Source organism: Peromyscus maniculatus, chromosome 5, assembly GCF_049852395.1.
Source record: "Peromyscus maniculatus bairdii isolate BWxNUB_F1_BW_parent chromosome 5, HU_Pman_BW_mat_3.1, whole genome shotgun sequence".
NCBI lineage: Eukaryota > Metazoa > Chordata > Mammalia > Rodentia > Cricetidae > Peromyscus > Peromyscus maniculatus.
The window spans coordinates 114,957,850-114,974,249 of record NC_134856.1 but is presented as its reverse complement, the minus strand read 5'-3'; the positions used below and the strand labels follow the sequence as shown (position 1 = coordinate 114,974,249).

General features: G+C 46.6%; 1 protein-coding gene across 5 annotated transcripts in view; it reads left to right on the top strand.

Annotated features, from left to right (window-relative positions):
- The window catches only part of Slc22a23 (solute carrier family 22 member 23), a 174,017-nt gene that overhangs the window by 142,600 nt on the left and 15,017 nt on the right, over nucleotides 1-16,400 (top strand). For all 5 annotated transcript variants that reach the window (XR_013051552.1, XR_013051553.1, XM_076573158.1 and 2 more), the window contains 3 exons: nucleotides 5,849-5,976; nucleotides 13,047-13,149; nucleotides 14,578-14,810. Coding sequence is in view for 3 of the 5 variants with exons in the window: in XM_076573158.1 (XP_076429273.1) it covers nucleotides 5,849-5,976; nucleotides 13,047-13,149; nucleotides 14,578-14,810 (464 nt within the window). In the remaining 2 variants the exon portion in view is untranslated. The remainder of the gene's footprint in view (nucleotides 1-5,848; nucleotides 5,977-13,046; nucleotides 13,150-14,577; nucleotides 14,811-16,400) is intronic.

Genomic DNA, 16,400 nt, shown 5'->3' with positions numbered 1-16,400 from the left:
TGCCTACATGCATGCTTACAGGCCAGAAGAGGGCACCAGATCTCATTACAGATGGTTGTGAGCCACCATGTGGGTGCTGGGAATTGAACTCAGGACCTCTGGAAGAACAGTCAGTGCTCTTAACCACTGAGCCATCTCTCCAGCCCTACTTTTAAACTTTAAGGGCAAATGATCAGCCTTATAGTACCATGTACCAATTTTTAAAAATTTTAATCAGTTGTATATATTACTAAAATTTATAATAACAAAATTTCCTTTATTGCAAATTTCTGAAAACTGAAAAGCCTGTGATCTACTCTAATTACTACCTTCACATCAATCTACCCCAAATTCTATTTACATCCTTTCCAGTTATTTCATCTCAGACTTGAGACTTGGAAAGCACACGGACTACTTGAGAGTCATAGGTGCTTCTTTGGATCAAATAAAGACGTAACACTACAAGGAAGTCATTTGCAAGCCATCAATCTGCACACATCCCACACAGATAACTGGTGACCAGTTAGGAAACGCCCCCAGCACCAGAAAAAAAAGAAAGAAAGAATCAAAACAGAACAGAGAACTCAATCACAGATTATTCAAATTAATTGCTGTACTCTTGAAGCACCTGCTGCAAGGCATTGTCAGCAGGAAGGGGCAGTGTAAGCCTTAGGCTTTGGTCCACTCTGTCCTGTTTATCCCTATCCTAGCGTCCTCGGAGGGATCCCAGCCATGAGTGCAGGTGCACTTGAACAGCATACTTCTTTCTTCGTCTTGATCTCCATTAAGACCAGTGCTTCTTAGTCTGCTTCCAATCTGGAAATTCTTTTCATCTTTACCATAGGGTCTCTCTGCATGCCTGTAATGTCCAGACCCCTCTTCGCCTGAGAGAAATCCCTTTAATCTCTCCCAAGATTCTCTCAATTCTGTCCTGGACCTGTGCTGACATTCAAGTGGAGGAGAAGGACGCTTGTTCCGTGTACCAATTTTTAACTGCTGATTTCACTGGACATTTCCACAGCTAATGACTGCAGTCTAAAAGCAGGCCTAAGCTTAGTTCAGATGCACTCCAGGAGAGAGAGGAGAATGGCAATGTGTGTTAGAAACCTGTTACTTCTGTCAAATCATAAGTTACCATGTTCTGCCATATATGAGCTGAGGCAGGCACAGGAAGAGGTTGCCTAAGCTAAATGCTCCCATTGAGCTTAAAGAAACAGAAGGGAGTGGTAGTGTAAGCCTATAATCCCAGCTCTCAGGATGCTGAGGCAGGAGGTTTGCCCTGAGTTCTAGTTAAGCCTGGGCTGCCTGGTTGGACCACCTTAGGAAAGAAGAGGGACGGGGAGGAAGAGAAGGGAGAGGGACAGAGAAACAGAGAACAAACCTACCAGGGAGAACATTTTCTCTCTTGATACAGTAGCATCAAAGAGCACCACATAAAGTTTCCATATAAAGCTTTAGGACCACCCTTCACTGTTTGGTGCAAGATCTTTCTAAAACATAGTTGTCCCGCTTTAAAAAAAAAAAAAAATAGAGAGAGTTGGAGAGATAACTCTGTGGTTAAGAGCACTTACTGCTCTTGCAGAGTATACATGTTCAGTTCCAGTTTCTACATTAGGTGGCTCACAATAGCCTATAGCTCCAGTGCAGGGTATCTGATACCCCCTGGCCTCCACAGGCACCTGCATGCATATGATGTATGTAAACTCACACAGGCAAATGCATATACATAAATACAAAATAAATCATTTAGAAATTGATTTCTCTCTGTGTGTCTCTCTCTATCTCTCTATCTCTGTCTCTGTCTCTCTCTCTCTCTCTCTCTCTGTGTGTGTGTGTGTGTGTATGTATGTGTGTGTGTGTGTGTGTGTGTTGAACATGTGGAAGTCAGAAGACAATTTGCAGGAATTGGTTCTCTCTTTCCACCATGCAGGTCACAAGGCTAGGATTCAGATCCTCAGTCTTGGTGGCTAGCGTCTTTACCTGATGAGCTATCTCACCAGCCCTAATTCTGCTTTTCAAGAATACCAAAAACAGCCAGGCAGTGGTGGCACATACCTTTAATCCCAGCACTCGGGAGGCAGAGACAAGTGGATCTCTGTGAGTTTGAGGCCAGCCTGGTCTACAGAGTAAGTTCCAGGACAGGCTCCAAAGCTATACAGAGAAACCCTGTCTCAAAAAAAAAAAAAAAAAAAAAAAAAAAAAAAAAAAAAAAGGAGGAGGATGAGGGGCAGGGGGAGGAGGAGGAGGGGAGGGGGGGAGGAAGACAAAGACCAAAAACATGAATCATATTGAAAGAATTCTAAAGGCCAAATTCCAAATCTACCTGTGCTAGTATTGGTGCATAACAGGATGTCAATACTAGAGTGGAAAGGATGGGTTGAGGTCATTGACCATATGGATACATGCCAAACAGAGATCCTTGTCTGGTACTGAAATTAGTTTTGCCACTTTGCCACTCTTGGGCATCACCAGGGTCCTGTGTTAAGACAGTGGGATATATCAGGGGCACCTGTTGTGTGTGAGGCTCCTGTGCCCACCAGAGGAGTTGGAATGTCTCTGCACACCTATCACCGACTGCCACCTTTCCCAGGGTATGACTGCTAGCCCTCTCTGTTCCCCACAGCCTGACCCAACATTACCAGGAGCTTCCTCTCCTAGAATTAACTCCTCTGAGTCAGCTCTGAGTGCTCTTCCACCAAGAGTTTATTTCCAATAAACTGATCATGCAACTTCCATGCCACCCAAATCAGAGATCCTTTTACTTATTTCTGCTTCGTGGCCTTTCAAGCATGAGCTACACTGGGCAGATGTGGATTTTATCTGCCTCATGTGGTTTTGTTATTTTTGATTGAAATATTCTGTCTCTGAACTTTAGAGATATGTCCCTCCCAGGTCCCAAGCTGTGGCCAGGTTTGGATTTTTGAGATGGGGTCATACTCTGTATTGCAGGCTGGCCTGAGGTTCACTGGGTAGCCCCAGTGGCCTTGAACTCAAAGCGGTTCTCCCAGTACTCAAAGGGTCTCAGCCTTCTGAGTCCTGGGATTATAGAAGTAAGCCTCCATGCTCATCTGGGTTTTTAAACTTTAGAGTGTTATTACATCATACATGTGTCCAAGAAATTCCATAAACTTCCCACCATGTTATCCAAACTGACAAGATCCTGGGCCTTCCCATGAGGCACAGCTCAGTTCTTTATGACTTTGCTATATACATTTGAATACATCTTAAAACCTAAGTGTTTGGTGCATGCACCCTGGGGCTTGTGCCTTTCTGTATAACCCTAGAAAATCCTCATAAGGACAGTACTTTCCAGCATCAGCTGTCTGGATGACTTGGCGTACTGCTTTGCTGTGTCTAAGGTTAAGGAAGTAAGCTCTCAACTCATCCAGTCTGTCTGTCATCTGATAGCTGAGTGTCCTGAGCAATGCTCATGGATATTCTCAGCCTGAACTTTCCCAGCTGTCAAATGAGTAAACAGTGGGGCATTATCAGAAGCTTGGCCTGTGAAACTGGTAGGACAGTGCCTGCAGTCACCAGTCTGGTGATGGAAGGTGGTTTGCAGGATTGCCTGCTGTTGGAGGCAAGTGTGTGGCTGGTGTGAGCCCACCTGTCTCTCCTGAGAGAGTGCCGTCCTGATTTCCCTTCACCCTGATCCTGTGGCTGCTGGTCCTTACATCCCCTACCATGAGTGTCTCTATGTCCTTCCTCCTTTGTCTTCCTCTCCCTCTCCTCCCCTTTCACCTCTTCTCTTCCCATTTCATACCCAGCCTGCTGCTTTACCAGCTTACAACTCCTCAAACCTAGTATACAGTTTCATACCCCAATACCTCCCTCTGGGTCCTGTCCCCACACACATCACACAGCACCCTGAGCTGAACCGGCACTCGCTTATTTTCTGAAAGATCCAGAAGGGCTCTGCCTCTCCTCTGAGCCCCAGCTGTTGCCTGCCCCATCCTATGTCAGACACGCAGGGTCTGATCCATGCCGCCCGTTAAGTTGAGTGTGTATCTGCACTTGACCTTATTTACCACTTTTACAGAGGTTTCCCTCCATAAGACTTGAAATCAAGAGTAGGTCCATCAAAGACAGACCTATAGTGACAATGCTCAGTTCACATCAGAAAAAAAGGGGGGGGGTGGAATCATTTGGTGCCTAGCAAGAGTCTGAGCTCATGAGAGGCCACACCCATTTCTTCAAACATGAAGGACCACCATGCCTGCAGTCCAAACCTAATCCTTCAAGCCTTGCAATCCGAAAAGACCGTAAGGTAGAATCATTTTAACTTTGCAGACCCTGTTGTCTGAGGACCTAACCTTTAGGGATGACGAAGATGAGCTAAAGACTGAATGGCTATTAGGGATAATACAGTGTCCCAGAGGCCTGACAATTTGCAATCCACTGAACCATGCCTACTGAGTGCAGTTTGCTCTCTGCCAATGGTTCTGAAGCCTGGACAAGAAGAAGAACCTTAGCCGGGCGGTGGTGGCGCATGCCTTTAATCCCAGCACTTGGGAGGCAGAGCCAGGCAGATCTCTGTGAGTTCGAGGCCAGCCTGGGCTACAGAGTGAGTTCCAGGAAAGGCACAAAGCTACACAGAGAAACCCTGTCTCAAAGAGAGAGAGAGAGAAAGAGAGAGAGAGAGAGAGAGAGAGAGAGGGAGGGAGGGAGGGAGGGAGGGAGGGAGGGAGGGAGGGAGGAAGGAAGGAAGGAAGGAAGGAAGGAAGGAAGGAAGGAAGGAAGGAAGGAAGGAAGGAAGGAAGGAAGAAAGGAAGGAAGGAAGAAAGAATGAATCTTTTCCTGAGGTCAGGTGTACCCTGGGCCCAGCACTGTTCTCCTGGGAAATTCTGAGAACAAAGATGGCTGCTTTGTATACAACATTTTGATTTGAACAAAATGATGCTGCTCAAACACCATGGATTTATGACTTTGATTCCCTGCCATGGGGTTAGTGTCCATGAGCACTGGGTATAAATAATGTTACTTTGACCCTTCCCCCCACTGTTGTATATTTTAAGGTTTTACAATCTACAAAGTAACCTGCACTATCAGATTAATAAAGGCAAGAAGAGGTCCTAACACAACTCACAGGATACTGGAATCAAATACAGATGTGGCTACACTGATACTTATGTTGCATTTTAAGGTTTTAAGTCCATACATTGAGGGGAAAAAAAATAAATGTTAATTATCTACAATCTCAGTAAATTAAGAAAAGACACTACATCCGAATACACCAGCAAAATGGAATTTAAACCATGGGCATTAGCATTTGTTCTATTATTTCTATATGAAGAAAAGATCTGACTTAAAAATGGCACATTTTACGGATAGCATTTTTGGGTGTTTCTACTTATTCAAGTTCTGTTAGCCAAATTAATTTTTTTTTTTTTTTTTTTTTTTTTTTTTTTTTTTTTTTTGGTTTTTCGAGACAGGGTTTCTCTGTGTAGCTTTGCGCCTTTCCTGGAACTCACTTGGTAGACCAGGCTGGCCTCGAACTCACAGAGATCCACCTGGCTCTGCCTCCCGAGTGCTGGGATTAAAGGCGTGCGCCACCACCGCCCGGCACCAAATTAATTTTTAATACAGACCAGTAAACATTAATTTTGATTATCTTTAAAAATGCCTATAATTTGAAATATATTTTATTATAGCTTTTCATTTGGGGATAAAGGAACCAACATTCAGATCATAACAATATCCACTGTTTCCATCTGCTATATCCATTTCAAGATGCCTGTGAGCTGGCAAGGCAGGGGTCAGGTCATCATGGTTCACCTCTTACCAGAGCCCACCCTGACTGTCCCAATAACACATAACTGCAGTGAAACAGAATGGCAGCCGTTCAGCCGCTCCCTTTATGTCTTTGAAGGATATTCCCCGAGTCTCTCCGATGGCTAATGGCTACCCAGCAGTTTGAGGCAGCAAAGAAGCTGATCCTGTACATCACACAGAAGAACTGTGTGAGCCCTGAGAGCGACATCAAGGGAGTGATGCCCGGTAAGTACACTACGGCTGGCCAGGGTGCCTGAGGGCCGGTCTCGTCTGGCAGAACTGTCCTAGCTAGTGTTTGGTCTGGGATCCTGTGCCCACATGGTTGGCCAAGGTTTGGAAAGGCAGCAGTGGCTGCTGCAGTCTGAAAGTGAAATAAACTGAATAAATAAAATAAAAAATAAACTCAGATTCTCTCGACTTTGGGAGCTAGTTTCTTTGTACACTCATCATGCTCCTTAGAGCCCATACAAAACCAAAAGCAGGGTGCAAGTTGGATACATACCCATCTTTATCGGGCATATTCAGCTGTGTGATACCCAGCACCTCCTTTCCTGACAGCCTACCATGTTGAAAGCCTTGGTTTGAGGTATGGATGGTGTAAGTGACCTCTCTTCTTGAATATGATCTTCCAAGGGCTGCCATTATCTATTTATGGCCATGACCTATTTGTTGGTCAAGGGAAGAAATGGAAACATGAACTATTTTTGTAGAGTGGTTCAGATCCATAGAATTCTTGTGAATCAGGGCATCAGCCAAGCTAAGTGGGGCTTTCAAGCTGGGAGCCCGTAAATGTCACCAGGAAGTTCTTCACAGCCAGGTTCCTGGCTCCTCCCTGACATGCCAAGATGCTGACCTAGAGGATGTGAAAGAAGCCCTAGGAATGTGCATGTGTAGTACGCTCTAGAAGAGAATAATGCAAGGGACCTAGAGAGTCCCTTTGGAAAATGGCAGCTTTGATCCACCATTTTAACATGAAAACCTATATGCTTCATAAAATCCCCAAGGAAAGTAAGAAAGAGAGAGAGAGAGAGAGAGAGAGAGAGAGAGAGAGAGAGAGAGAGAGAGAGAGAGACAGAGAGATATTATGAATTCTGAATAAGACTAGACTTTCCCAATGACTAGAATCATGTGATGACCATTCATTCAGAATATAGACACTTATTAAGCATCTGATGGCACCCGACACTATGGGAGAACAAAGAAGGAAGCAGGCTAGGCTTGACTCTTAGGGAGCTCAGAGATGGGTTACATATACAGGAGGGTCTTAGATGTGCATTCAGTAGGAGGGATAAAGCAATGAAGCAGAGGATATAGGGTAGTAGCAAGTGGCTGTAGCCAAAGTGACTAGGTAAGCCTGGCTTTGAGACACATGTGAGAACCTGTGCCAGGCAAGAGAACGAACCCTGCAGGTCCCCATTTCCATTGGGGGTGGGGAGAAGTATGAGCAACCTGTATCTTAAGAGCTTTGAGCATCCTTATTGGACTCCCATTCAAGATCTAGGGGCTCAACAAGGGTAGCATACCTATCTTTACCTGTGCCCAGGACACATAGGCTGAGCCACAACTACTTGCTGGGTGTGATGTAGTCTACCAAGTCCTTCAGCTCAGCCAGGAACAGTCAGGCCAACCAAAAGCTCTGAATTCCCAGGACTGAAGGATGCAAGCCATGGCTGGTCTACTTGAAGAGCACTGAATGCTGGCTCTTCAGAGGGGCATCTGAGGCCCCCTTTCTCAGGAGCCGTGACAGTAAACAAGACAATACACAATGCCTATGTGCCAATCCTCTTCTAAATGATGTGCAAAGAGCAACTCATTCTTAATGTTCCATCATATATGTGGAATGCATATGAACCTATTTCTTCTCAGTAGCACATTTATAAGGGATACTATGATGCTCCTTGTTTGCAGATGAGGAGACCATGACACTGAGAGGCTGAGGTGCTTTGCCAGAGGTCAGGTGGCTACTAAGTAGAATGGGAGTTGAACCCAAGAAGTCTAGCCAAAGTGATTTTCTTGTGCTGTTGAGAATAGGGCAACCATGGAGACTTATGGGAAAGGATGCTATTAAGGAACCCTTTGGACTGGGCCAGCTTGGTTTGGACCATGCATAGCTTCCTGTAAGCTTCTGTCCTCAGGTCTTATTGCACGTTTGTCTCTGGCCTTCTAATTAAATCATCACACTCCACTTCTTTCAGGTTAAAATGTTATCTGGGAAAAGCTTGTTTTCTCAATCCTAATTACACTGACTCATGTCCCTATTTTTGGAAAGTGATATTAGCTCTCCTCCAACTTATAAGTTTGGTTGGGGCTTATCTCTCTTCTGTGTCTCAGGCAGGGGGCCAAGTAAGAGGTGATTCCTCCCCCCTCCCCCGTGGTGACTAACAAAGAGGAGAAAGGTTTCACCCTTCACCGGGATGTGTCATTGTATTGTGGTCACTGTGGGATGCTAACTCACCCTGGCTCTCTGTCCCTCCCCCACTCCAGATGCATTCAGCCAACAGTATGCAAAACTGCCCAGCACGTGGGGAAGGAAGTGTCTGTTTTCTCTGGGACTCCAACTTTCTTAGTTCAGAATAGCTTCTCCCATGTAATCATTTAGCATGTGTGGCCCTTTTCTTATCCCTGGGGAGAGAGGTCTACAGGCAGCAGGAGTCATTGGACCTCTTCTACAGAGCCCTCTGTGGGCAACCTCATGGGGGAAGCAATCTAAATGTACCCAAGCTCTCAGTCCCAGGGAGCTGCCCAGGGCATGTTTCCAACTGCCTTCCCTCTCTGCTGGCCTTTGGAAGACATAGAGGGACCAGGACCTCTTCACTGCCTCCTGCATCCAGAGCTCAAAGCATCCACACCAGCCCTGTCATATCCTCAGGGCTTAGCATATGTCAGGACTACCCCCCATTGGTGCCTAGAACCATGGCTAGTGCCTAGCTTTTGACAGGCTTGGTTTTCCCTACAAATGCATATCTAAAATAACATTTAATTTACAAATTAGGCAGAAAAGAGATTAACAACAACTAATAACAAAACTAGAACAATTATGACAATATAATTTATGAGTTTCTCATTTCTGGAATTCTCCATTCAATATTTTCAGACCGGAGTTAGCCTTAGGGAGCTGAGATCTCCATTACTGTGGGCAGCTCTTCCAAGGGGGTTCAAAGAAACACAGAGATGAGCTCCTTCCCAGGTGGGGGACTCTCGCTGCTCCCAGACCTTGTGCACTGACCACAGGGGTCAAGGAAATGTGGAACAGGGATAGACTCACCTGGCGGGTCAACATTAAGTCTGCCGGCGTCTCAGTTTGAAATCCTCTGACAGCACTGAGCCACGAAGGCTGAGGCACGCTGCTCCGGACTCCAAAGAGGCAACCCAATGCTTTCTTATCAGCTGCCAGGCACCCGTTTGCTTTCATCTCCTAATGCAAGAAGTTTGGGCTAGAGAGACAAGAAGCTCCTTGTTTCCAGTGACCGCACAGGGTCTCAGCAGTTAGCTGATGCTTCCTACAATTTAGAATACCCAGAAGAAAATACTTGAAGCTGCCCCCGTTTGATGTTGTTGATGATAGGCCAGTGGTATGAGTACCAGAGACCCTGACGAAATATCAATAGTACTGGAAAAGTTAATTTAATTCCCTTTAGAATAATGCAATTACCACTGTAGACTACAGTCAATTCTTAGACTGGGCTCTAGGGTTTAATGTTATTTCAACAAAACAAAACAAAACCCTCAGGTCATAATACAATTGCTATAGCTTCTTTGACATACTAGTTCATCTGCAATAATACACTAGCAGCTGCATATGGACCACTTTTGAAAAAGAAACAACTTTAAACTCATATAAACATGCTAACGGATGTTTGAATTTCCTTCTTGGATGATTGCTGAGAAAGGGCGCCTATGACAGCTGACTTCTGATGTGTCTGTAACAGTGAAAGTACCCAGACCACTGGGTCTGAGTGTATCTACCAGTCATGTTTACAGTTCTTTAACAAACACAGTCCTGCACTGTGCACCAAAGTGTCTGTCACCAGAGGACCACACACACACAACTCCGGTCCCTAGACTTTTCGCCGAGCAGGACATTTTAAAAGCACTGTGGAGAGTCATAGAGCGAGGTGCATTTCCTCCTGCTTGTGGTGGTGGTCTGATGTGCACTGGCTGCACTGCCAGTTCTCTAGGAGGATGGTGCACACAGTGATAGACAGCGAATAACGACGAGAAGACTGGTGGCTTGTGTCTCCACTCAACCATACTTTTCACTGTCGTTTTAGAATGGCTTCCGTACTTTTAAAGTGTTTCTTACCATGCAGTATACTGTGTGAGTCTGGCAACAGCCTCACGCATCTCCTGTTTTCCATGTCTCTACCCAGAAGCCAAATGGTATCGTCTAGGGTTCTGTGAGCCCTCTGTGATATTTAAACAATGACAGAATCGCCTGATGACATAATTCTCAGACTGTATCCCCTGACCTGCTCATTAAGTGATTCATGAGTGTATTGTTCTTTAACCATAGAGAAAGGGCATCAATAAGTCAAATTAGCCTGTTTTTGCTGAGATGAAATAGGTCAGGAGACTTCTGGAGCTGAGAGGGTCTGTGGAGAGGCAGCCAGAATACCAGCCATGTTAGCCTATGCCAAATTCTCACCCTAAATATGAAAAGGAAGAACATTCTGGAAACTTGGCACATTCTCCTTCAGTCATAGGAAAGATTTATTCTGTCTTTTCTATGTCCTGGCTGGGGCGACACTGAGTCTAAAATTTATTTAGCGCTAAGTATGATTGCATATGCTCAGAATCCCAAGAATTTATGAATCTTGAGGCCAGAGGAGCACTTGACCTATGAGTTTGGGACCAGTCTGAGAAACATAATAGTACCCCATCTTTAACATTAAACAAAAATAGTTAAATAAAAGAAATGTCTAAATGTCCTACCCCCCCCCCATGTGCACACCTCTTTTACCCCACCATATAAACCTGGCTGGCCTGGAAGTCTCTGTGTAGAGCAGGCTGGCCTCAAACTCACGAGATATTGTGTATGCCACCATATAGCTCACTGGACTACTAGCTCCCTATTTAAAATAAGTTTATTTTTCCTTCAAACTGTTATGAATGAGGTTTGTGAAAAAGGAAATAGAAGGAGAGTTGGAACATCCAGGACGGATGTGACCTAGAGAGGTGCATCCTTCAGGGAGGCAGGAAGCAGCAGCTGTCGTTACTCCACATCTAGGGACTATTTCACAACCTCCAGGATGCCAAAACTCACAGGAGCTCAGCTTCCTTGTATGTAATGGTATAGTGTTTGTAAAGAGCCCACACACAATCTCCTGTGCACACTAGATGATCTCTGAGCTACTCATGATGGCCAGTGCTGGGAAAATAGTTGTTATACTATTTTGTTTAGGGAATAGTAACAAGAAGTGTATGTGTTCAGTCCAGATACAATTTTTCAGATAATTTTGATGGTGGTTATTTAAATCCAAGGCTTCCGAACCCAGACACACAAAGAGGGTAGTATGTGCCTCCAAGTCCCTAGTCTCACAGACATTTTTAAAATTTAAATGTCTTATTTTGAAACTAGTTCACATATGCAGGAAGTTGAGACAGTGCAGAGCTTGTTTATACTCCTGACTCAGTTTCCCCCATTGCTAAGGTCTGATATTACCATGGCACATTTGTCAAAACTAGGAAACTGGACACAAGTATACACGGTTGTTAGCCAAGTGCCAGCCTCTACTCAGAGCTGGCTTTCTTATCACTGGCCCCTAGTGTAGCTAGAGTTTTTCTGGTCCTGCCTGGCCCACGGTCAGGACAAATCTCTCTCACCCGCCAGTCCGGCAGCCGCTCAGACCCAACCAAGTAAACACATAGAGACTTATATTACTTATAAACTGTAATGGCCGTGGCAGGCTTCTTGCTAACTGTTCTTATATCTTAAATCAACCCATTTCTATTCATCTATAAGTTGCCCCGTGGCTTGTGGCTTACCGGTATCTTAACATTTCCTCATGGCAGTGGCTGGCAGTGTCTCTCCACCTCAGCCTTCCACTTCCCAGAATTCTCTTCTCTGCTTGTCCTGCCTATACTTCCTGCCTGGCTACTGGCCAATCAGCATTTTATCTATACAGAGTGATATCCACAGCACCCTCGTGCTCCAGGGTGCAGTTTGCCATCACCTGGCCACCGCCTTCTCTGGTCTTGACAGTTCCCCAGTTTTTCCTTGTTTTCATGACCTTGGTGGTCTTAATGGCGTGGGTTCCTTATGGGCCTGGGAAGCATCCTTTCTGTTTTAGCTTCTAAGTAGAGGATGACTCCACAGGGACAAGCCAGCTAGGAAGCAGAAAGGCCCAGAAGGCTGAGTGTGAGCACTGCTCTCAAAGTAGTAACCACATAGGTCCCTCCGCATGAGGCATTTCCCACGTCCTGATCTTTCCCATTAGATTGCCAGGCCAGCCCCAGGACTTGAGCAAATTCCCAGCTAGGCTGGAGGGACACTGGAGCACTGTTAGACGGGAGGCTAGGATGAGCCTCACAAGAGCCTTAGTCCCATAGCTTCAGAGTCTGTCACATCGCTAAGCCTAATGCATTGTCCATTTTGTTCCACTTCCAAACACTTTGATTTTTGAGTTCTGGGAATGGAACCTAGGGCTTCGTGCCTCCTAGGCACAGATTGTAGCACTGATCTATACCCCATTCCCCAAAGCATTTCAACTGTTAACTGAAGCATGCACAAATGTGTGTGCGTGCATCTGTGTATCTGTGTGTATACAGACAAACACACATATCTTTTTATTTGTCTTTCAGACATTAGCATCCTCTAAAGACAGTTGTGTGTAGCTTCAGTCCTAAGACATTCTATCTCCCCAAGATGAAGGTGCATCTGAGCTTGTAGTTTTGCAGGCCTCTGAGCTGTAATGGACACAGGTAGTAGCAGCTTCCAGCAGAAAGAAATCACCTGTTGTATGTGCAGGACCTAACTTAGGCCTTAGTAGTTTAGTCCCATCATGGAGTGATGTGTTGAGACAAAATGAATGGAGTGTGCCTGTCTGTGTGTGCCTGGTCTGAGCTTGGGTAGAAATGAACACTGACAGTGTGCTTTGCACCCTTTTAGTTGTGATGGGAAATCTGTCTGCCACATGAGTAGCATGAGCACATTTCTACACATAAACCTAGACCCTCTCCCCTGGCTTAAAGGCAAAGACTTTCTCCTTTTCAAATGGATAGGGAAACCAAAGCTGTGTTGTAGCCATGTCTGGAACCTCCTATCCTGCTCAAACTCCTGGGTCTGTCTCTTGCAGAGCTAGAGAAAGAACTTTCAAGGAGGCCCAAGAAAGTGTGCATCGTGAAGGTGGTGGGGACGCGGAACCTGTGGAAAAATATCGTGGTTCTATGTGTCAACTCGTAAGTCATGGGAAACACATGGAGTCAGAACCAGAGGGACCCTCCTCCCACCCCTAGGTGAACTCTGAATCCCAGTCTGCCCCATGCCCACCTGTCACACCCTGTCTCTATGAAAGAGGCCCTAGAAGTATGCCCAGGTTGCCCAGCTGTAGGTTTGAAGGAAGATAGGACTCAAGGATACCTACCATGTCACCAAGAAGCCTAGGCAGCCAGCACTGAACATTGCCCTCAGCCCAGCCACCTGCCCTATGCCAGTGTCCTGTATGGTGCTAGAGCTCCTAGGGCTTTGAGCATAAAGAGGCCAGGAGGTCTGGTGAGGTCCTGCACACACCAATGGCCTCAGAATAATACTCGGCCTCTGCATTTTATGAGAGTGACTCTGATAGTCTCCTTCATCCAGTTCTAGGGAACTCCCAAGGCTGGAGTTCCTGGCGCTGTCTAGGGACAAGGGTTGATCCCACGGAGCCAGAGCCCTTCACCCAGGCTCCAAAGAGCTGCTCTCCTGGCCACCAGCCCACCTGCTCAGAGGCCCAAGCTCTGCAGAGGGCAGCTGCAGTCAGTGGCATGTTGCCTCAATGCAGAGCAGGAACTCAGGCTCCCTCAAGAGGCCTCTCCATACAGCTTCCCCTCTGCCTGCTGAGTCTGTGGCTCGTGCAGTTTTATGGCCGCCCCAGTTCCAGGGCTAGGTGTGTACCTGGAAGTTCCTTCCGGTCTGACCTCACAGCTCCATAACCTCGTCCTCCCTAGCTGTACACAGTGGACCTTTGGTTAGAGTAGAGGTCATCTGGGAGGAGGGATCAGCTATCAGCAGGCATTAGAGGTCATCTAGGAGGAGGGATTTAGACTTTTGTGTGTATGTATGAAAGACCTCAAAGCTGTCTTCAAGAAGAGAGGCTCCCATTCTTTATAGCTCTCCTGCTACAACAGCTCCATGAAACATGAAATACTGAGGGACTCAATTCACTTGTGAGGTACAAAAGGTGTCACTACCCATCAACAGAGCAGAGATCTAATCACAGTCAGATCCTACAGCGCTAATCCAGCCAAGCCACACAGAGACCAGACCCAGAGCCCTCAGGCCTTCCCTTCCTACCCGCTCTAGCACCAACCAAGATGCACCCTTTATCTGTCTGCTGGTCTGCCAAGTGGCTATGACCATGTTCTTGTGCTGACATGAGAGTGAATGAGCACACAGAAGGCGCTTTGTCCTGCACTTGGGTGAACAAAGGACCTCACAGATGTTTCTTGGATGTCTCTTTGAATTTAACTCCCTCATGGGTCCACATGTGGTGGCAGCATGTAAAATGCTTCTGTCTCTCAGGCATCCCCAGGAGACTGGGCAGCCCCTTATCTCAGTGCATGCTGCCCACCCTCTCAGTGTGTGTGTGTGTGTGTGTGTGTGTGTGTGTGTGTGTGTGTCTCCTGCAGGCTGACAGGCTACGGGATCCACCACTGCTTTGCAAGAAGCATGATGGGCCACGAGGTGAAGGTGCCGCTTCTGGAGAACTTCTACGCCGACTACTACACCATGGCCAGCATCGCACTGGCCTCCTGCCTGGCCATGTGTGTGGTAGTCAGGTTCCTCGGGCGCAGGGGAGGGCTGCTGCTCTTTATGATCCTCACCGCCCTGGCCTCACTTCTGCAGCTTGGACTCCTCAACTGTGAGTAGGCTGGAAAAGGAAGGATGCTGGGGAGGCGGGGGGGGGGGGGGGTGGCATTCCACCAGAGAACTTGGGAGGCATGGCCGCTTTCGGTTTCTGTGACAAAATACCTGAGATAATCAATTTAAAGAGGGGAGGGTCTGTTTGGCTTATAGATTGGGGGTTTTCAAGTAGCCCACGGTTTGTTGGTCCATTTGGGCCTGTACTAAGTAAGGCAACACATCGTGACAGGAGCCTATGGCAGGGGAGTCTACTCACTTCATGACATGCAGAAACAACAGGAGAGAGGGGTCTATGGTCCAAATGTCCTCTTTAAGGACATACCTCCAAGTGTGTGAATTTCTTCCCATGAGGCTCCACTTCATAAAGGTCTGCCTCCCAGTACTGCCCTGGGTAGAGAACAAGTCTTCACCCTATGGTCTTAGGGGGACTTTAATGATCCAAATTATAGTGGAAGGATAGGGTGAGACTTGAGAAAAGTCTTCTGTGACCTGAGTGATAATTCTGAAATCGACAGCCACAAGAACTTGCTTCAACAAGGACGGAGTTTAAGTAGAACATCTTGGCCTCTTCCTCTGAGAACTGCTGGGTCCCCTCCTCCTCTGACCCCCCAGGCCTGTCGCCCCAAATCAGAGTCCTCTGGCTGCACTGTGACTCCTCAGCATGCCAAGCTTCTGTGTCTCAGTAAACAGGACTTCACAATGGCCAGACTGTTCATGAGCTTTTCACATAAGGACAAAGACATGTTTCCTTCTATGACAGTAGGAGAAAAAATCTGGACATTCTTGCGTGGGATACAGCTTTTCTATCTATGTTCCCAAATATATCTATTCTGTAAAAGTTACAAATCACCTTAACACAAATCTAGAGAGTCCGTTTAATCCTCCAGCAAGCTCTGTATAGTCCTCATAAACAACCACCCACCTGTGTGTAAGAAAATCCCCCTGCCTCCTCCCCCAGTGCCCAGAACACAATGCGGACCACTGGCATCTTCTCATGCCCATACCCTTCCTCTGGGACAAGTTCAGGACACTACTAGGAAATGTGTCCCATTGAACACCCATCTTTGGAGGAAAGCTAACCCCACTGCAGAGTGAGACTTACCTACTGCCCTTCACACTACTACCACAGTAGCCTTCCTGTGGTCCAGGTTAGAGAAGAGCCAGTTTCAAATGCTGGCGGTTTTCCTAACTTAGGCACGTTCTTATGGGTTCTGTACCTTGATGGGCAATAACCAATGTGAACAAGTGGTAGCCCTTCTCCCTGCCTCCCTGGGTGGACACTACCTAGCTGCCCTTCGAGAAAGTCTCTAACTTACCCAGTTAGGGCATATGTGGCAGGATAGCCTCCAGAGTATCCCATGTGCCCTCATTGACAGTGAACAGAAGTGCCACAGGGACTCTTGGCAAAGGGCAAGTAGCTGTGAGGAATAGGGTTTGGGGGAGCAGAAATGTGGCCGGACAGGCCTGCTCCCAATGCCCAATGTCCCTTGGCACAGACCAAGAGTACCATTTGAATAACTTTCTATCCAAAGATGCTCCCTTTAGATCTGCTTGGGTCCTCTCTCAGACTGCATTGTCTCCCAGACTC